We start from the raw sequence: 18857 nt of genomic DNA on the forward strand, positions 1-18857 counted from the left end.
ACCTGCAAGGCTCAAGGCTCCGCGAGGCCAGGCCTGAGCTGGCGCTCCTCCTCTCCTTGGCCTGCAGGTGCCGGGGTGGCTGGACACCCATGGTGCAGCTGACCCGCAGCAGCAGTGCCGCAAACAGCTGGGGGTAGAGCTCCAGCACCGCTGGCCCAGATGCCGGGGCAGATGCGACCTCGTGCAGCGCACAGGTGGCCTGCAGACGGGCCCCCTCAGCCTTCGCCCCTACCCTCAGGGTAGGCTCAGCGAACGCTGGACCTTGCGCCCGAGACAAAAACCAGCCCGCAACCCCTCTTTCTTTGCAGGCACTCCATGTACCCTGAGGTCTTGGGCCCTGTGAGGGGTGGCCATGGGGGTGGGACGAGGAGCCCAGCCCTGTCCAGCTTGGCCCGCAGGGCAGAAGGCAGGCCCAGGGTAGTGTGGCCGCCTTGGGGACTGGATCCCAGCATCTGCTCTCGGCTCCTCAGCAGGAGGAGGAAATTCTTGCAGCTGCTTCACTGTGGAAACGCTGCCAAGCTGGGTTTATTTTTTTCCCCGTAGGATGAAATAGAGTGGGCTCCCTTGGGGGCCTACACCTGCGGGGACTTTATGAGCCTGGGCTCACAGCTCACTGGCTCCAGGGTTCCCATCAGCTGCCAGGTGCCAGCAAGGCGCAACCCAGGCTCCCCATGGGGCCCACTGGCAGTGGCCACGTGGCCCCTCATCCCCTCCTGGGCCCAAGAGGGAGGGCAGAGGGGGCAGTGTGTGCCGGCCCAGCCCCCACTCACTGCGAGGGGCAGCAGGGTGGCCACGCGGTCCGGCGTGCTACTCAGCAGGAAGGCCCGGCTCTCCTTGAATGGGACGTCCCTGCTTATCTTCTCCAGGAGCAGCCCCAGGACCTGTGCGGTGAGGCCGGGCTCCAAGGCCAGTGCTCGCCACAGGGTGCAGGTGTGGCTGGAGGGGCAGAAGAACGACCCCTCTGAGGCCTCTGCCGGCCCCAGCACCACAGCCCTGGCATGCCCACCGGCCTCGGCTCCAGCCAGGCTACAAACAGCACCCTGACTCCAGGCCCTGACTGACCCCTTCCTCCAACCCAGGGGCCTAACCAGGCAGCCTGATGGTGAGCAGAGACCTAGTGGTGGGGAGGTGTCCCCTGGAGCTGCCAGAAGCAGACACTGGGTTCCCTAGAGGAGACACTGTCACCCCAGCCCCGAGGACACCTGCTCGGGTCACTTTTCCTGAGCAAAGAGCAGCATGTGACCAAAGAGGCATGCAGGTGAGGTCAGGCGGAGGCTGCAGGAGGCCCGAGCAGCCCCAGCCCCAGCATTCACACAGGGTGCGGCTGTGGGGTACGTTTACAGGGAAAAGTGACAGACTTCAGAACCAGGAACTAAACATGGGGTGCATCTGGAAGCGAACCAACAGCCCTGGAGAAATGAGACATGCAGTGCTGTGCTTGGTGACGTACTCAGCATCAGCCTGGACACAGCAGGAGAGAGAAATGGTGAACTGGAAGACAGTGGAGGAAGTTGCCCAGAACCCCGTAGGGAAGGGTCATTGGATGTTCATTCAGAAGCAGAGGTGTCGGGGGCAGGGCGGTGGGAGTGAGCGCACATTCGAGTGGCGTCTCACAAGCAGAGGGGAGACGGTGTCTGAAGAAGACAGGCTGAAAATCGGGAGAGCTGACGACACTCACTCACAGGCTCAAGGAGCCAGGGAGCCCCCTGGCAGGACCGCGAACAGAAAGCCTCAGACCCCTCTCTGCCAGAAGGTACAGAGTGCCATCAACAAGGGACACCCAGTGCTCATCCCTCGGCCTCAGCTCCAGCTGGGCTCACAGGAGCCAGAAAGGACACGTCCTCTTACTCAAACTAAAAGGAAGCATGTGCCAAGCTCGAGCTCCAAACTCGGCAATCGCCGGGGAGAGGGACAGCTGAGTAAACGCAGTCCAGACGCACAGGAGTGCAACTTCCAAACTAACTGAGTGAAAAGTGAAAGTGTAACAAGACCCTGTCAATCTAAAAAAGACAGTAAGGAAAATAAAAAAGATTGAGGGAAGAAAAATAGGCAGTTGGTTTAATACCAACCATATCAGCAATCAAGTGCGGTTTACTCTGGGACAGGGACACCCCTAGAGCGCAAGGGGATAAAGGCCGACAGTGATGGCAGGAGGGGCAGTAGCAAACGGGACCACCACGTCTGGGGAGCGGTGCCCGCATCTGAGCAAGAGCCAAGCAGGCCGTAGGAGCCCCAATCTGGGGCAGGTGCAGGCGTAGGTGCTTCGGGCCGCGGCCACAGGAAAGGATGCGAGGCCTCCCTGTCCCCTGGCACGGGGATCTCCAGATCATGGGTGCCACCTCCACCCACCACGTGGACCTAAAGAAAGGCATGCCCAGCGGGCCCTGAGCTTTGGAGGCACTGGGAGAGGAGCAAAGGCCGCCTGGAGGCCTCAGTGGAGGAGCAAGGGCCCCAGGGACTGTGGTGACCCACAAGGCCCGGCACAGGCACGGGTGTGGACATGCCCTGCCCTGAGAACCCAAGGACGGGAGCTCGGGAGCCAGGGGTGTCCGTGGCAGATGGAGACCCTTCTTGGCTCAGGGTCCTGCTAATGGATGAGGGTGGATGGAGGCCCGGCAGAGCACCAGCCCCAGAGAACTGGCCAGCACTGCCCGTGAGAGTGAGCCATCTCCACCCGGCCCAGTGCCAGGGCCTCCAGGCTCCCACACACAGGATTAGGGGGCCCATGAATACCTGGTCAGGCGGGGGGACACCAGAGCATGGAGCCCCATCCATCCCTGCAGGTGGGTGGGCACCAGGTACCTGTCAAAGGGCAGGGGGCTGCCCAGAAGACTGGACACCACAGCGGCGTGGTGGTGGGTGGCCAGGACAAACACGCTGTGCTGTGCGGCCTGTAGGACGTGCTCCTCTCGGGTCTCCTGCAGCTTGGAGCGCAGCACGCTCACAATCTCCGGCACCTGTGGGCAGGCGGTGGTCAGGCCAGCGACAGGACACGCCTGTGTGGGTGCCGATCCCTGGGGCCAGGGAGGCCAGCTTCCCCCAGTGACATCAGGGCTCCTTGCTGCCAGCCCTGACGAAGGAGAACAGGAGCCAGAGCCCTCAGGGCCAAGGGAGTTGACTCACAGCCCCAGAGTCCATGTGGGAAGGGACAGGAACCCAAGAGGGCCTGTTGGCGGGAGGAGCCAGGACAGACAGACAGATAGACACACACACACAGCCTGAGGGGACAGAGTGGGAGGGCAAGGCCACTGGGGTGAGTGCTGAGGCTCACAGGATGACCCTGCCTCGACCCCTGCAGGCAGGACACGGCTGCCCACTGCTCACCGGGAAGCACCCCGTCCCTCCTCCCAGGCCGCAGGGCTTGGCTGGGAGGGGCGGGCTTTCCAGCCACGGCGGCTGCACGGCAGCAGGTGGGCAGCAGGGCACACGGCGGCCCGAGCTGACAGGGTACTGCCCCACACTGTCCAGGCTGGACAGCTGAGAAGTGCCCTGCTGTGAGGTGAAAGCTGATGACAGAGCACTGGCCACGGCCCCACGGACTGGGCCCCCTGGACGGGGAGCTGGCAGCCATGGGCTCCGCCCCAGGGCAGGGCTGGCTGAGGACCTGTTGGGGGCCCCAGGCCCAGGAGCAGAGGGAACGGCCCACCGAGCTCTGATGGGGGCCCACGCCCACAGCAGGAACAGGGGCAGGAGGGAGATGCAGGCACCGTGTGTCCAGTGTCCAGCCTGAGGGAGGGGCTCTGTCACCACAGTTCTCAAAGGATTTGTAAACATAACGAAGTCCTTCTCTTTCTATGACCATGAGTCCAGAAGGCTGACGACCTTCTAAAGACCTGGACCTCTTTGCTGTGGCTCTGCCCATCGGCCCCGGCCCTCGGCCCGTCCAGCTGTGTGCCTCCCTGATCAGCTGGCTGCCGCCACACTGAACCTGCTTAGGGAGCCTGGCGGGAGGGTGGGGCTGAGCTGACTGTGGCTGGGTTCTCGTCTCGGCCGTGGGCGTGGGCCCAGTGACATTCGCGGGTGGATGGGCTATGATCGCCCCATCCACCATGCCACTGGAACAGGCCACACCATCTCTGGGGCAAGGAGCGTGGCTCGCTCCAGTCTCCCGGGCTCTTTCTCGGCCGTGAGAGGCAGGGCTCCCCAGAAGACCCCAGGCCTGCCCGGCTGGCACTGATGCGGTTTTCACAGGTGCAGGTGATAGTGGTGCCCTGCGGAGGCCAGTCCCTCACCTCAGGTTCTTAAAGTCCACTGGAACATAACTGGCCGTATGTACACTTGACTGCATTTCAAATTTCTGCAAGTAATTTTTTCCCTGTTTCCTTTTGCTCCCTTGGGTGTCGGTCTGTCTGAGACACTGTCTCAGCTCATCTGTCTCTGTTGTCTTTGCTTCTGCAGACTTTCTCAGCAGCGATACCCATGGGTGCCAAGAGCCGCTTGGCCCTGACACTCTGGAGCTGTGATGGCACTCTAGTGCTCAGGTGTGGCGGCTCTGGCTGTATCCGCACCGGGTTCTCTGCTTCCCGGGACTGGTGAACGGGGCCCACCCAGCCCAGGGAGCTCAGGGCTACCTCAGGCCTGCTGGGCTGCTCCACACTCACCCTCAGCAGCCCACGCCCGCGCTTCTAGACTGGGACCCCCTTCAGGGACCTCCTCCTTAACCTGCACAGATTCCTGTGGGCGCGGCTGCCTCACCCAGGCACATGCCCGGGAGTTACCACTGGGCGGGGTCCCTCTGCCTCAGGTCTGCCCGCCACCTCTGTGGGGTGGTGCTGCTTCCCACGCCCACACGTTGGGAGGCAGCTGTTCGTTCCTACCACGTCCCTCTGCCCTTGACACCCAGTTCCTTCCGTGCCCACCTGACCATCCTGGCGTGTTGGGGCAGGGGTCAGCCCAGTCACGGGTCACCAAATAGGACCCCTTTTTTTGATCTGGTATCAGAGAAACTCAAGTCCGACTGTGCAGGTGTCTCTGGGGGTCCCCCGGCACGCTCTCGGGGCAAGAAAGGAAACAGCACCGATGGCGCCGATGCCGTGTCCCTGTCACGTGAGCTAGAGGGGGTCTGCTGCAGACAGGCTGGAAGTGTGAGGCAGGGACGCCGCCCGGGGGTAGGTGTGCTGAGCGAGTCTGCAGGCTGAGCCAGAGGAGACAGCCTGGCAGCTCTGGAGGCCATCAGCCAGCTCAGCACGTGGGCCTGGGGAGAGGCACCCTGATTTATCCAGGATGGGCAGGGCTCAAAACTACTAGTAAACTCCTAGAGAAAGACGGAAATCTTAAGGACACTAGATTTGGTAATGACTCCTTGGAAATGAGCCTCAAAGCACTGCATGTGTAGCTGCAGCAAAATACATGATCTAGGGAGAAGACAACCTGTGCAGAAACACCTGCCAGTCGTCTGTCTGATAAAGTGTTAATTTCAGAGTACAGGCAGCTCCTGCAGTTCCAAAATGACATCAAATCCAATAACCTGATCTGGAAATGGGCAGGGACGTTGACTTCTTCTCTGAAGAAGACAAACAAATGGCCGGCAAGTCATCCACATCACTCACTGCACAGGAAGCGCAAGTTGAAACCAGTATGACATGCTGCTTCACACACATCAGGGTGGCCACTATCAAAAACATAGGCGTTGACAAATAGTGGCCAGAACCCCCATGCCCTGCTGGTGGGAACGTAAACTGGTGCAGTCACTATGGAAAACAGTACAGCAGTTCCTCTGAAAATTCAGAATAGAATCACCGTAAGATCCTGCATCTCCACTTCCAGATGTTCACCCAAAATAAAACAGGATCCTGAAGAGATATGCCTTTCACCCATGTTTACAGCAGCATGACTCACAACAGCCAAGAAAAGGAAGCACACCAAGTGTCTTTCAACAGAGGAACGAATCAACAAAATGTGTGCATATACATACAGACACCAGGACCACCAGCGGCCACGGCCTGCAGTCCAGCCTGTCCCCCTCCCCCGACACAGAGCCACCAGGCTACCTTTCTACCACTCAGAGATGACCCAGAAGCCCCACTCAGTGCAAAACCCGAACCTTGGCCTGTCAACCCCTGACCATCGCTTGCAGTCACACCCTCCTCCATCCTCTTTCCACTCCCCACCCCACACCCTCAGGCCTTGGCTGGGGCCCCACGGTGGCACACGTTCCCCTCCAGGCGGCACATACCGCCCCCACCCCCACCTCAGCAGGCAGCCCCTCCACACAGGGCTTCTCCACTGGCAGCTCCTCCTCCGCCTCCCCCCCAGAAGACACCTGTGAGGGACCCATCCAATTCAGGACTTGTACCCAGAATATACAAAGTACTTCTGCAAACCGGTAAGAAAAGCACAGACCACCCAGAAGAAAATGGCCAAGATCACTCTCCTCATGGAGGAGATCTGAGTAGCCAAGAAACGTGCAAGCGCTCCAGTTCATGAGCCACAGAGAAACGTGCTCGAAGAAGCTGGGACAGCCCCGCGGCCGTCCGATAGCCCTGGGACAGCAGCACAAAGGCCTCTCCTGCGGCCCCAGTCACTTTCCTGGGCATGTCTCCAACTGAAATGCACCCTCAGGTCCAAAGGAGCCCGACTCCAGGAGCACTCTCATGCTCATACTGGGAACTGCCCAGTGCTCGCTGAGGTGGGCGGGTGAGGGAGTGATGGAGCGACCCACATGGGCCAGGCCTGGAAGACACATGCTGTGCCACAGACGACAGCTACGTAGGCCAGACGTGAGGCACCTTCTACACGAGGTGCATCCCAAGCCCTGCTCTGTGCTGTGGAGAGCTTGTGGCACCCTATGGGGCCAGCTGGGGTTCCAGGGGCTCTGAGGTTGGTGGGGCCTCTGCTCCTGTCTGTGAACCCCAAGGCTGTGCACTTAGCACAACCTTCCTTTCTGTTGCTATGCTCCACTTTAATAGGGAGCTTAAATCTTTGTCCAAGCATATGGGACCCCACCTGCTGGGCCATCCGGTTCATAGGATTCACGGGAAGCCGTGAATCTAGCACTAATAGAGCAGTCACCTGAGCTTTGGAGCCTGTTCAGGCCTCAGGACCTGAGCACGTCTGTCAGGGTGGCTGGCAACCATGTTTGGGAACCACGTGGGCTGCCACGTGAGCTCATGGCCAGAAGGCCTCAAAGGTGATGATGGGATGGTGGATAGGGCAGGATCTGAGTGGCCCGGACACCTCTGCTCTGGACTGGACCTGCCGCGGAAGCCTCTGTGCCAGCACCTGGTGACCCTGTGGACCCCTGTCCTCACCAGCAATGTGAGCAGGGCGCTTAGTCCGTGCCAGCTCAGTGCCCAATCACAGACCCTAGCACTGGCCTTTCCCTTTCAACTGCCTTTTCTACCTTTACGTTCTAAGCAGTTACTTTCACTTAGTTCAGTCTTCACAGAGAAGAGAAAGATTTATCCAATCAGGCCCACAGGGAGAAGCGCAGAGTGCTGAGGTCCAAAACTCCACAGAGCAGGCGTTGGGGTGAGAGAGTGGGGTGGGGAGCCCCAGGTTACCAGCCCTGCCCACCGGCACTCCCGGCTGACCCGCTAGACATGACCACGCCCACACTACGCGCCTAAGGAGCTCTAGACCAGGCCCCGCCCTGCCCACGCCTGGCCCCGCCCCAAGGCCCCACCTTCTCCTGCAGCATGTTGCCCCGCTCCTTGAGCAGGCAGTTGATCATGACAGTGGCGGCTCGAGAGCAGTTCTTGTCGGGATCTCCCAGGCCCTCAAACAAGGTTAGCAAGAGGCTGATGAGCTGATCTGGCGGGAGGCGCTTGGCAATAATCTAGGAGGACAGTTGCGTCAGGAAGACAAAGAGGAGGGGGTCAGCACACCTTCGGGGCGTGGATCCCAGGGACTCAGCTTCTCAGGGAAGGACTGACCCCTCTCAAACCCTCCTCCAACTTTTCCCACCCTCTTACAGGCCCTTAAAGCCTTTGGAGCTTCTGCCAGTGCCAGGTGGGGTGACCCACGCCCAGGACCCCTCCCCAGACTGAAGCCAGATCTAGGTGCAGCCCATGGCCTCCAGGCTCAGGCCTCTGGAAGGGGGTCCCTGGGCATCTGCAGGGCCCAGGTCAGCACCCTCCCAGAGGCGCCTCCTGACCAGCGGGGTAAGCTAGGAGTGGTACTGGTGTGCAGCCTCTCTAGAGTCAAGGGCAGATGGGGGCATGCTCTACCCTGGATTGCCCAGCCTCGGAGGCTCCAAAGTACCCTCAGCTCCTCCCACAGCCCAGCAACAGAGGAGAGTCCCTGGCCTCCCTCCACATAACAGAGAGCAACCAGAAGTTGGGGCAGATAAACTCTGTACAGAGAAGAAATAAAATCACAGAAGTGGATGAATATCTAGAAAGTCTGACCCCAAACATGAAGTTCCTGCTCCCCCTGGACTCCCCTTGGGCTGGGTCTTTGCTTCTCAATGCCTGAGCCCCCCTGACCCCCGCAAAGGGCCCTGCTGACCCCCTTCCCTTCCATCTTCAGCAGGAGAGAAAGAGCCTCTAGACCCATGAGAGCCATTTCCAGTCACCAAGTGGAACAGAAGCACTGCCCTGGCTTGGGAGTCACGGGGTGGGCTAGGGCAGCTTTCTCAACTGTGCGGAGTCAGGAGCTGAGCTCCTGCCACCCCCCACTGGGCCCCGGAAGGTGGGCCCAGCAAGTGCATGAGGGGCGGGGGTGCTGGACACGGAACTCTGATAAGACCTCCCTGTCTACCCAGCTGGCACCCACAGAGCTCGTACATGCAAGGAGCTGCTGCAGTGGCCACTGGCAGGTACCTGGGCAATGCTGTGGCAGGTGTGGAAGAGAATGGTGGGGTCAGGGTGCGCCAGGCCATCCTTGAGGCTGAGGAGCTGCTCAGCCACGTCATCCCGGTAGTCTCGCGAGAAGCCTGCAAGGTGGCAGGGTGCGTGGGGTGGGCACAGGCCTTCCCTGGCCACCAGAGGCCCAGCCTCTGCTCCCTCATCCCCTCAATACACACACACTGCTGCCCAGCCGGGGGAGCTCACCCTCATAGCCCAGCTGCAGGTACAGCAGGGAGTGGACGCAGTTCACAGCCTCTCGGCGAGTGGCAAGCCAGAGGTCAGCGCACCGTGGGGAGAAGAGGCCAACAAGGAGGCCCAGGTTGTGGAAGGGCACCAGGGCCTGGAGAGGCAGATGTGGGGGTGCTGTGGGGATGCTGGGGGCAGACAGCCAGAGACGGCACTGGGGCTCAGGAGTCGCTGGGGTGGGCAGGTACCTGCACCCCCTGGATCCAGATATGGGTGGGCGTGTGACCAGAGGGCAGCCCTCCCCCACCTCAGGGTGGGTCCCAAGAGGGACGAGAGCTGGGCAAGCAGGGGTGTGGACAGGGCATGGCTGGCCTCTGCTCACTCCTCAGACACATGGGAATCCCTGCCCCAAAAGCCAAGGGGTGCTACACGAGCCCTTTCATCCCCAGGGGGACTGGGCCTGTTCTTCAGAGCCTTTCCTGCTCTCCTCCCAACCCTGCTGTCCTCTCAACCCTGCTCTGGCCAAAGGGCCTTGCTTCCTACGCCCCAAACCGGGGGACATCAGCTACCCACCCCCAACATACAGCCCACACCAAGCAGCCTCCCAGGGAAGCGCCACCACGCGCCCCGCCCAGCACAGGCTCTTGAAGGATGTGGGGCTCCAGGCTGCTACTCCTCCTGAAACCAGGGGAAGGCTGGACGGGGATTGGGGACCACCAGCTGCGTTCCTCTCCATAAGGGCAGAGCCCTGTCTCATCACGAACAAAAACTGAACTCTAGTTGGACCAGGTTTATGTGAAAAACAGGCCATGGGAGAACCTGGGTGGGAAAACCTGTCTAAGCCAGCCAACAGACGATGCTCTGAACACAACAAAAAAATAAACACTGCTAACCAACAAGCATCTCGCTTGACATTTAGCGGCTTGGGGCCACCGCCAGTGTTCACCTTCCTGCTGTCAGCAGCACAAGCCCACAGGCGTCGGGATGGTGAGAAAGGTCGAACTCATGGCCTTTGTGAACGGCTGTGGCTGTGTGTCTTAAGAGCAGAGAATTAACTAAAAACTCGTTAAGAGTCACAGAGGAATCTTATTCCTTATAAACTACCCAGTTCCTACCAGTTCCCAAGTATCCAAAAGCCCAGTTCTCCTGCCTACCGCAATAAGTAAATGATTATGTACAGTGGAGACAGCAGTGACAGACCGTGCCTCTGCTAGGGCTGGGGGCCGGGGTGGCCAGGTCCATCATTGTCAGCACAGGAGCCTTGTCAAGGCCACGCGGGAGTGTAGGAGGACCACGCCCGTCCACCCTAAAGCCAGCAGAGTAACGGCCTTGTAAGAACAACTGTGAAGTTCTAACAAGGGAAGAGGAGCTGCTGAACCCCAACAAATACTAAAATGCAGAGTAACCGTGCGGCTCTGGGAGGCGCTCCTTCCTACCGCTCCAACTAACAGTGCTGTCTTCACCGCTGCGCTCCAGGGGTTCACAAGTCCCCACCTTGGCCCGAGCTGCGGCTTCTACCTCCAACACCCTCCACTCCTCCTCTCACGTGGGGGTCCCCATCACCCTTCCCTGCATCGGGCGGGCTCCCAAGGACAAGGCTGCCCATCAGATTCAATGCCGAGTGGCCAGCCCTGAGGACACTTGCTGACTCTTGTGGTCCTCTGTCCACAGCCCAAGAGAGGACAGTGCTGCTCACAGCACTGGGCAGTGGGAGATGTGAGGGCCCCACACTGTGGTCCTCGGGCCGGGGGACAGGCATGGGGCTGGGGAGGGGCCGTGCGGGCTGCCCTGGGGCACTCACACTGATCTGCAGGTGTTCTAGGAAGAACTGCAGCAGGCAGGCACTCAGGCCGAGTGCCCGCACCCGTTCGTGGCCCCTCGGGGACTTGATCCATGGGCTCAGGTGCTGGGGAAGAAGGGGCTTCAATAGGTGCAGCTTGGGGCAGCCTCCCGGCCAGGCCACCCTCTGGGCATGGGGGCCAGTGCGCCAGGTCAGAGTGGGCCCCCTGGGCAGCGCCTCCCCCACCCCGTCGTTCTGTCCTGCTGGCCTGGCTCATGGCCATGGCCACCCCTGGTGGACTCTCTAGCCATGCCCACGCAAGGACATGGTGTTCCCAGACATGGGTCCGTGCTGCCCCAGCCCACAGCCACCCACCCACCATCATGATGGCCTCAGACGGTCAGGAGTGCCCATCTGGGGCACCTCAGGGTCTCTCTGTCTGGGCCCCACGATGGGGGAGCAGAGAGATCGAGCTCCGAGCCCCTGTCTGCTCAGACTGCACCTGTCTGCATACCCCCCAGGCCAGAGGGGCCCTGCTCACTGGCTCACAGGCCACCTCCCACTTGCACAGAGCACCATGGCCCGCCACACACCTCCACCATGACCTGCAGACCCTGAGGCGTCATGTTCCGCTGAAGGAGGCTCGTCAGCAAGTCCTTGAGGGCCTGCATGGTGTCCAGGTACAGGGACTGGAACAAGAGAAGCTGCCAGTCCTGCTGTGACCCCCCACCCGTGGACAGGGCCACCGCGGGGGCTGCTGATAGCTCCTGGGGGCTGTCCCCCACCTCCCACCGCAGGGGCCGCTGATACCTCCTGGTGGCTGTCCCCCTCCTCTGGCTCAGGCAGCATGGCCATGACACTGTGCAGGCAGCTGTGAATCAGGTCCGCCTGCACCTGCTCCTCCAGGGCTGGCTCCAGGGTACTGAGCCGTCAGTTAAGGCCCAGTGCTCATGCAGAGGGCCCCCCTAGAGTTGCCCCCCAAGGAAAGGATACACCAGGTACGTGCAGGCGAGCATAGCCTTCTTCCGAATGGGCGTCCTCAGCGAGTCTGGGGGCTCTGCTTTGATGAACTCCTGGGGGAGCAGCCGCAGGGCAGCCCTTGGCCAAAGCTCCAGCTTGCCCCCAGGTCAGGCCCCACAACCCAGGGGCTCAGCCCTCCCCAGCCCACCCGCTCTCACCACCATCTGCGCCACCAGCTCGGCCTTCCTCGAGAGGTGGAAGGAGCCACCGTGGGCGCTGCTGCAGATGGCCTGGGTGGCCATGCACACGCTCTGCACCAGGCTCAGTCTCAGGGCTGGGTCCTGCAAGGACAACCGGGCTGCGGGAGCCGCAGAGGCCCGAGGCCCACGGGCTGAACCCGGCAGGAGGGGGCCACCCACAGCGGTGAGGCCAGGCCGCCGGCCACTCTCCTGCAAGCTAGATGTGGACTCCCCTCCAGTCTACGGGCTCTCGGCCAGTCCTCCACGTGGGCCAAGGTGGGTCTGTGAAGGAACCCGAGGCCCTTGGCTGTGGGCCTGACCTGGGGGTCCTAGGGTCACAACCCTGGGCAGATGACTGCAGGCTTGCCATGCACCATCCAGCTGCATCCCCCAGGTGGAGGGGACACTGCTGCCCCGGCAGAGCCCCAGCAGACGCTGGCCCCCAGCTCTAAAGGGCTGAGTCAGAGAGGTCACAGAACAGCCCTGGCCCAGTGACCCCATGAGACCCAGGGTGGTGGGGGTCTGCTCTTCAGGGTGACAGCCCGGCCACTCCCGGAGAAGGTTCCCAGGTTAGTGCCAAAGTCCACAAGGGAGTCGTGTTAGTGAGGCAGAGGCTGCTGTCCTGGATGCAGAACTCCCCCGACCAGGCGCTGGCGGAGATGGAGTGGAGCCAGGAGAGGGGCATAGTCGAGGCCCCCAACCAGCCTGCGAGCCACCACCTCCCCTCCGTCCCCCCTACCTCTGGGGCCTGGGCCAGGGCAGGAGCTCCTAGGCCCCAGAGGGCCATCCTGCAGGCCTTGCCTGAACTGGGACTAGGACGCCCCGGGAGCGCCCCGCTGCCGCCCCGGCTGCCGCCCGGCCAGCCCAGACAGAGGAAAGAGCTCAGGCCCCGCACACTGTACCTTGGTCTCTACTTTTATCCCCAGAACCTGGATGACAGAAGTGAGACAAGTTACATAAGAGGCTCCTGAGGCAGCGCACCGCCCCGAGCCTCTGAGACACCCAGACGCCCACCTTGGTGCTGAAGCACTGGGACATGTTCCGGAACACATCCGCCTCCACCCTGGCCAGCAGCAGCTCACGCGGGGCCCGGGCCGCCACATGCCCGTAGCACAGGATCAGTGCACTCCTCACTTTGTCGGCCTCGCTCTCGCTCCGATCCTGAGAGGTCAGAGCTCTGTGACAATCACACCCCGAGCAGGAGCCGCACCCTCCGACCCCAGGTGCCAAAGAACGGCAGAGCCGGTCTGAAAGAAGATGCCACTTGACCGAGGAGACCCCATGTCTGGGGCCTGTTGGGGACCAAGGGTCAGAGGGGGAAGGATGCAGGGGGGCACCACGGCGGGAGGGGCAAGCAGGAGGAGGGGCTGGGGGCTGAGAGCAACCAAAGGGCCGGGTGGGGTCCCCGTCTTTGCTTGGGTGGCTGCCCATGGCCCCTATGTCCTCAGGGCTTGTTCACACTATATCAGCCCAAGACCCTGGCACTGGTAACCCCAGTCCAGGGAGACGGGCTGGGGTAGGAACAGACAGCGCAGGTGCTTCCCCTGCACCAGCTTCAGCCTGCGAGAAGCGTCCACCGGCCACCAGGGGGCAGATGACACACAAACTGGAGGCGGGACAGGAAGGGGCTGTTCCCATCCTGCTGCCCAGAGCCGGTTCGTCGCCCCCTACCCCAATGTGCGAGGGAGCCCACACACACCAGCCCCACCCATGAGGAAGCAGAGACTGGAGGCCAGCTCTCTGCCCCACCCCCAGCCTGCAGGGCACTGAGCCCAGGAAGCTCTAGGACTAACCCCATCCGCCTTCCCGAACCTCAGCATGCTGGCACCACAGCTAAGACAAAACCCCGGGGCCAGCCTACTCCAGGCCTCCTTGTTAGCTGTCAACCTGACCGTGCTAACCTTAAAAATGTTGAAAATGCCGGCAGATTTTCTGAGCATGTCTGACTTCACAAAGTCTTCCAGCTGGGCCAGGGTGTCATCCAGGTGGGAGGTGGCACAGATCCCAAAGCAACAGGCAAGGCCCTGGGGAGGCACAGGTGCACTCACACCTGGGCAAGGTGGGGCGGGGGACACGCACACACGCGCACACGCTGGGGGGCAGCCACCTCACGCTCCCTCTCCTCCTGGTATCTGGCCGTCTCCAGCAGCTCCTGCAGGTGCTTCCTCACCACCTCCTTACTTGAAGCGGCACCCAGGGTGGTCCCGACACATTTGTACAGGAAGTTCTGCGATGAAGCCAGACAAGGGGTGGCGCCAGCCCCCCAGTGGAGGGATGCCCTCAGTGGGGCACTCAGTGCCCCATGGGCCAGGCACACCACTGCACACCACTGCAAGGGCCAGGAGCGCTCTGTGCAGTGTCTGAGGAGCAGCAGGCGGGTGTGGAGCGCTGCGTCTCCAGCCGCCAGCCCACAGCCTTCTGCTCCAGGTCCTGCCAGGACCACAGCAGCCACCAGACAGGCTCAGGGAGCAAGAGACGGAATCAGGGGACAGGATCGAGGGCCTTGCCCACGGCACTGCTGGCAGTGTGTCCCCCTGCACCTCCTCCTAGAGGAGCTCCTCCTGGGCTCCCTTCCCCCCTCCCCTCCTCCTGGGGCTCCCCTCCCCGTGCACCTTCTCCAGGGGCGTCCCGTTGTAGTTGGGTAGCTGCTTGCACATTTCCAGGGTCAGCTGGCAGACCCAGGTGTTGTCGGACACGACAGCCAGGGAGTCCCGGAGAAACTGCGGGCAGGAACTCCACCAATGAGGGCGGGCTCAGCCTCTCCCTGGCCGGACTAGGGGAGAACCCAAAGCCCCTGGTGCCACAGGCGGTGACCACAGTTCCTGTGCCATAGCTCCGAATGGCCGTAGATAACTTTGAAGCCAAGACAGAAATTCTGGGTGGTGAGGCATGCAGCACACAGGCACTAAGGGCCTCAACCAAGCAGGGGACTGGACGGGGGGCTCTCTGGCCAGAGCAGCCCCTGTGATCTGACCGCATCGCAGCACATAGTCCTCACCCCAGAGACACTCACCTGTCCCTCCACCCCTCCCCATCACCACCAGCTCAAGGCAAGCACCACCACTCTGGGAGGTACAGTGCCCCCAGCAGCCACTGCCCCAGCCCTCCCCAGCCGGGCCAAAAAAGGGCCTGTGCCCAAAGCAGGCTCTCATCTCCTCCTCTTCTCACCATCAGCAGCTTTTCTTCCCACTCCTTCTGTGACAGGGTTTCTTCACTGTATTCTGAAATGACCAGTCACCCGCTCAGCCTGGCAGACAGCAGTGGAGAGCTCAGAGTCCCCTCCACCAGGCCCAGGCCCTTTTGGCTCCAGGATAGAAGAAGAAAGGGCCCACATCCAGTAAGCTTGCAGGTGACACCAGGCAGCGAGCATCTTTCCAGCCCACTCTCCAGGCCCTTTCCTGAACCACAGCAGAGGCGATTTCTTCCAACTTTTAAAACCCTGGTCTCCAGTGCCCAGCCTTGATGCCAACAGGCAACAATTGGGGTCAGAGGAGGAGCAGCAGCGCCCCACCCCGGGCCTCACCGTCCAGGTGCTCCAGCAGCAGGGGGATGGCAGTTGCCCACCGCTGACCCAGGGCCGGGTGGATGTCCTGATGCAAGACACTCAGGAGGCGCAGTGAGGCTGCCCCGCGACCATCCCCCACATATGGATTGGAAGACACGGCCTGCAGGAGGCAGAGTTGGGGTCTCCACCAGCGTCCTGGACCACAGTGCTCCACCCGAGGCCAAGCATGGATACCCAGGTGGGGGCAAGGAGGCCCCAGAGACGCAGCTCCCCAAATCCCTCCCGGAGTGCCTGATGGTCCTTCCTGGGGCAGTGACAGCACGAGGGTAGGGCGACAGGGACTAGGGGAGTGTCCACGCCCCCCCCCCGATGCCCCTCAGAGTGGGCACTGCCCGGAGGCCACCTGGCCGGGAGGAGAAGCCGCTGAGGACTGAGTGGCTGCTTACCAGGAGTCTGGTGGTGATGGCATAGGGAGACGGGAGGTGCACTGCAGGGAGACAAACCACAGCACTCAGGGCCGCCCTCTTGGGGGGCAGGTGGGGGAGGGCTGGGCTGGGGCAGGGCACACCGTTGCCGTTGTACTGGATGAGGGGGGCATGGGCCCCCGCCTCCTGCCTCTTCTGGGCCAAGTGCACAAGGCTCCTGCAGAGCGGGCTCAGCGCCCCAGTGAAGCGGACGGGGACCAGGAACTCAAGCAGGTACGGCCAGAGGACCTGGAGGCAGCATAGGGTGTGTGGGAGCCCAGACCCGCAGCGCTGCCTCCCCGCACCCACGGCCTCCCTGCACCTGCTCCCAGACCGAGGGGTCAGGAGCAGGGTGATGGGTCCCCCAGGGCGGGGGCGCTCACCTCACTCATCCTGTCCACAGTGGTGCTGACCAGGTAGAGGGTGCTGACGCTGATGGCCCGCACGCTATCGGCCGACAGGGCCTCACTGTCAGTGCCCGGCTTCTGAGGCTGGGGGGGTGGGAGGGCAGGATGCTGTGCACTCTGCTCTGCAGGGCACCAGTCATGGGTTCTGGCCCTGAGGACACGGCCTGAACAGAAGCATGACAGGCCCTGCCCAGCCCCTAAAGAGTGGACCGTTCCCTGTCACTGGCAGGACACTCGCTCTCCACTAAAATCGCCTAAGAAAGCCAGCTCCCTGGGCCGTGCTCCAGTGTCCAGACTAGAAAAACCGCGAGCATTTCCTGAGAGCCGCTGACCACGTCCTCACAGGTGGTGTTCCGTCCTTGTGGATGCAGTCATTGCCTGAGAAAATGCCATTCCCACCAAGAACACAGACAAGCCCTGCTGCTTCATCAGCCAGTGGTTTCTCTCAGACCCAAGGAGACAGTGCTCCACAGCCAGTGCTCCAGAGCCCAGCTCCCTGGAACCTTTCAGGCAAAAAAGGACTCTATTCTCTAAATGCTGAGTCTTCAATTCACGCTTTGAAACACTGAAAAGCGAACACTAAAAACCAAGCAAAAGTGGGAAAACCGCAATGACTGTTGGAGACATTTGGCACCTCTCACCAAGAAATTAAAGATTGAGAAGAAAAAAATAGAGATGTTTAGGGCCTGAATAGCAAGTTTTAGAGCATGCTATAAAAATATAGATAAAACTTTATACCAAATACACGCAAACAATGTTGAATGCCTGACTATTAGGCCAAAAGAAAAATCTCAAGAAACACTTAGAAGCAGAGATACACCTGGCCAGATTCAATGCAATAAAATTACAAGCCCACGGTAGCCACAAAAGGCTAATCACCTAGAAAATTATAAACATCCAAGTCACTGGGTTCTCGACATCCAGGCAAAGGCAGCTGATCCATGTGGGGAGAAGAGTGTTTACAGCAAACGGTGCTGGGACAACAGGATATCCACGTGCAAAATACTGAGCCTGAACCCACACCTCACGTTAAACAAAATTAACTCAAGATGGATCACAGACCTGTGTAAAACTTCTAGAAGCAAACATGGGGGAACACATTTGTGACTTTGGGTAAAGAAAGGATTTACTAGTTACAACACCAGAAACAAGAGCTATAAATAAAAACCCAATAACGTGGACTTCTAAAATATTAGCACTTTTGCTTTTTGAAATACAATGTTAAGAAAATAAACACCTATGATGCAACAGATTTTTCAGAAAATATTTACAAACCATAAGTCTGATAAGGCACTTGAATCTAAACTATACGAAGAGCACTTCTGTCCTGAAGAAGAAGAAAGGGAACAGCCCAACTCCAAAGCAGGTAAAAGCTGTGAGCAGGCACATAGACACATGGATGCCAATATTACTGGTCACGGGCATGCTAGCTTGTCACAGTAGCTGGAAAATGAGACACACAGCACCAACCTAACCCCATGTGCCAACAGGGCTGCTGCTGGGGCCGCGAGATGGCACAGCTACTTTTGAAAACCGTCTGGAAGCTTCTTATGAAATTAAACATCTCAGCATCTCACAGCAGCTGTTTACACAGGGGGACAAACGCACGCCCTGCAGAAACCTGCACCCACACTTTCACGGATGCTTTACTCACACCTGCCACGTGGCTAGCAGACTGGCACACCCCCAGAGCGCCCTTTAGCAGTCAGACGACAAACCTTGGGTCCAAGAGACGACACACGATGATGGAGCAGAGGGACGGCATGCCTTACCTCAGCCTCGGGGGGCAGCGCGCACTGCTGCACGACGTACTCGACCATGGCCTTGCCGCCAGGCTGCTCCAGGTAGCCGTGGTGGGCCATGGCGCTGACCACCTGCACCACTGCCCGCTTCACCTGCCCGGAGCAGGGGGGCGCAGGAAGGGGCCTCAGAGGAGCGCTGGATGCAGCACGGTGGCCCAGCAGGGGCGGGCATCTCACCTCCTCCCTGCCTGCACCCCCTGCCTTCCCCCAGCCCAGCACCCATCTCTGGGGCCCTCCCCCTGTCCTGGTCACACCTCTCCTCCCCAGACCCCAGGCCACACGCGTGTCCTGAGTGACCACAGGCCACGGGTCTGGAGGGACTGAGCCAGGTGGCAGCCTGGGGGCCCCGAGGCTGGGTGCTTCTGGCCACCGACACTGCAGACAAGCGCCGGGCCCCTCTGAGGGTGGCACAGGGCACAAAGGCCCTGAAACAGATACAGCCTCGGTGATTTGGGCTCCAGTCCCCATGAACGGGGTGGAGGATGAGCACAAAGGCTAGGGAGGTCCCGGGAAGGGGACTCGCTGCCACTGAGCCCGAGCAGGGGGGCCAGCCCCGCCCTCGGCTCTGGGGTCACCACCAAGCCATGGATATCCTGCCGGAGTCCAGGCTCCTGTTCCCTGGGGCTTCCACTGCACCAAGTTGTCTAGCCCTGTGACTCAGGTAGGGCATCAGGCCACCTGAAGGGTTGGATGCCAAGATCTGCATGACGGAGGCCTGACAGAGA

At 60.8% G+C, this 18857-nt stretch overlaps 1 protein-coding gene across 15 annotated transcripts in view; it reads right to left on the reverse strand.

Moving 5' to 3' along the window:
- MROH1 (maestro heat like repeat family member 1) overlaps window positions 1–18857 on the reverse strand; it is a 53933-nt gene that overhangs the window by 3303 nt on the left and 31773 nt on the right. For 8 of the 15 annotated variants that reach the window (XM_020884046.2, XM_020883999.2, XM_020884027.2 and 5 more), the window contains 22 exons: window positions 18103–18225; window positions 16307–16414; window positions 16028–16172; window positions 15906–15946; window positions 15478–15619; window positions 15123–15175; window positions 14567–14674; window positions 14062–14181; window positions 13856–13978; window positions 12969–13115; window positions 12857–12883; window positions 11934–12056; window positions 11749–11828; window positions 11566–11677; window positions 11349–11444; window positions 10777–10881; window positions 8994–9129; window positions 8763–8875; window positions 7625–7777; window positions 2803–2957; window positions 771–936; window positions 3–199 (listed from right to left, as the gene is read on the reverse strand). In XM_020884046.2, the coding sequence (XP_020739705.2) occupies window positions 3–199; window positions 771–936; window positions 2803–2957; window positions 7625–7777; window positions 8763–8875; window positions 8994–9129; window positions 10777–10881; window positions 11349–11444; window positions 11566–11677; window positions 11749–11828; window positions 11934–12056; window positions 12857–12883; window positions 12969–13115; window positions 13856–13978; window positions 14062–14181; window positions 14567–14674; window positions 15123–15175; window positions 15478–15619; window positions 15906–15946; window positions 16028–16172; window positions 16307–16414; window positions 18103–18225 (2573 nt within the window). The remainder of the gene's footprint in view (window positions 1–2; window positions 200–770; window positions 937–2802; window positions 2958–7624; window positions 7778–8762; window positions 8876–8993; window positions 9130–10776; window positions 10882–11348; window positions 11445–11565; window positions 11678–11748; window positions 11829–11933; window positions 12057–12856; window positions 12884–12968; window positions 13116–13855; window positions 13979–14061; window positions 14182–14566; window positions 14675–15122; window positions 15176–15477; window positions 15620–15905; window positions 15947–16027; window positions 16173–16306; window positions 16415–18102; window positions 18226–18857) is intronic. The other 7 variants (XM_020884053.2, XM_020884038.2, XM_070464298.1 and 4 more) reach the window with 6 other exon arrangements.

Source organism: Odocoileus virginianus, unplaced genomic scaffold (genome assembly GCF_023699985.2).
Source record: "Odocoileus virginianus isolate 20LAN1187 ecotype Illinois unplaced genomic scaffold, Ovbor_1.2 Unplaced_Contig_23, whole genome shotgun sequence".
NCBI classification, from domain to species: Eukaryota; Metazoa; Chordata; class Mammalia; order Artiodactyla; family Cervidae; genus Odocoileus; species Odocoileus virginianus.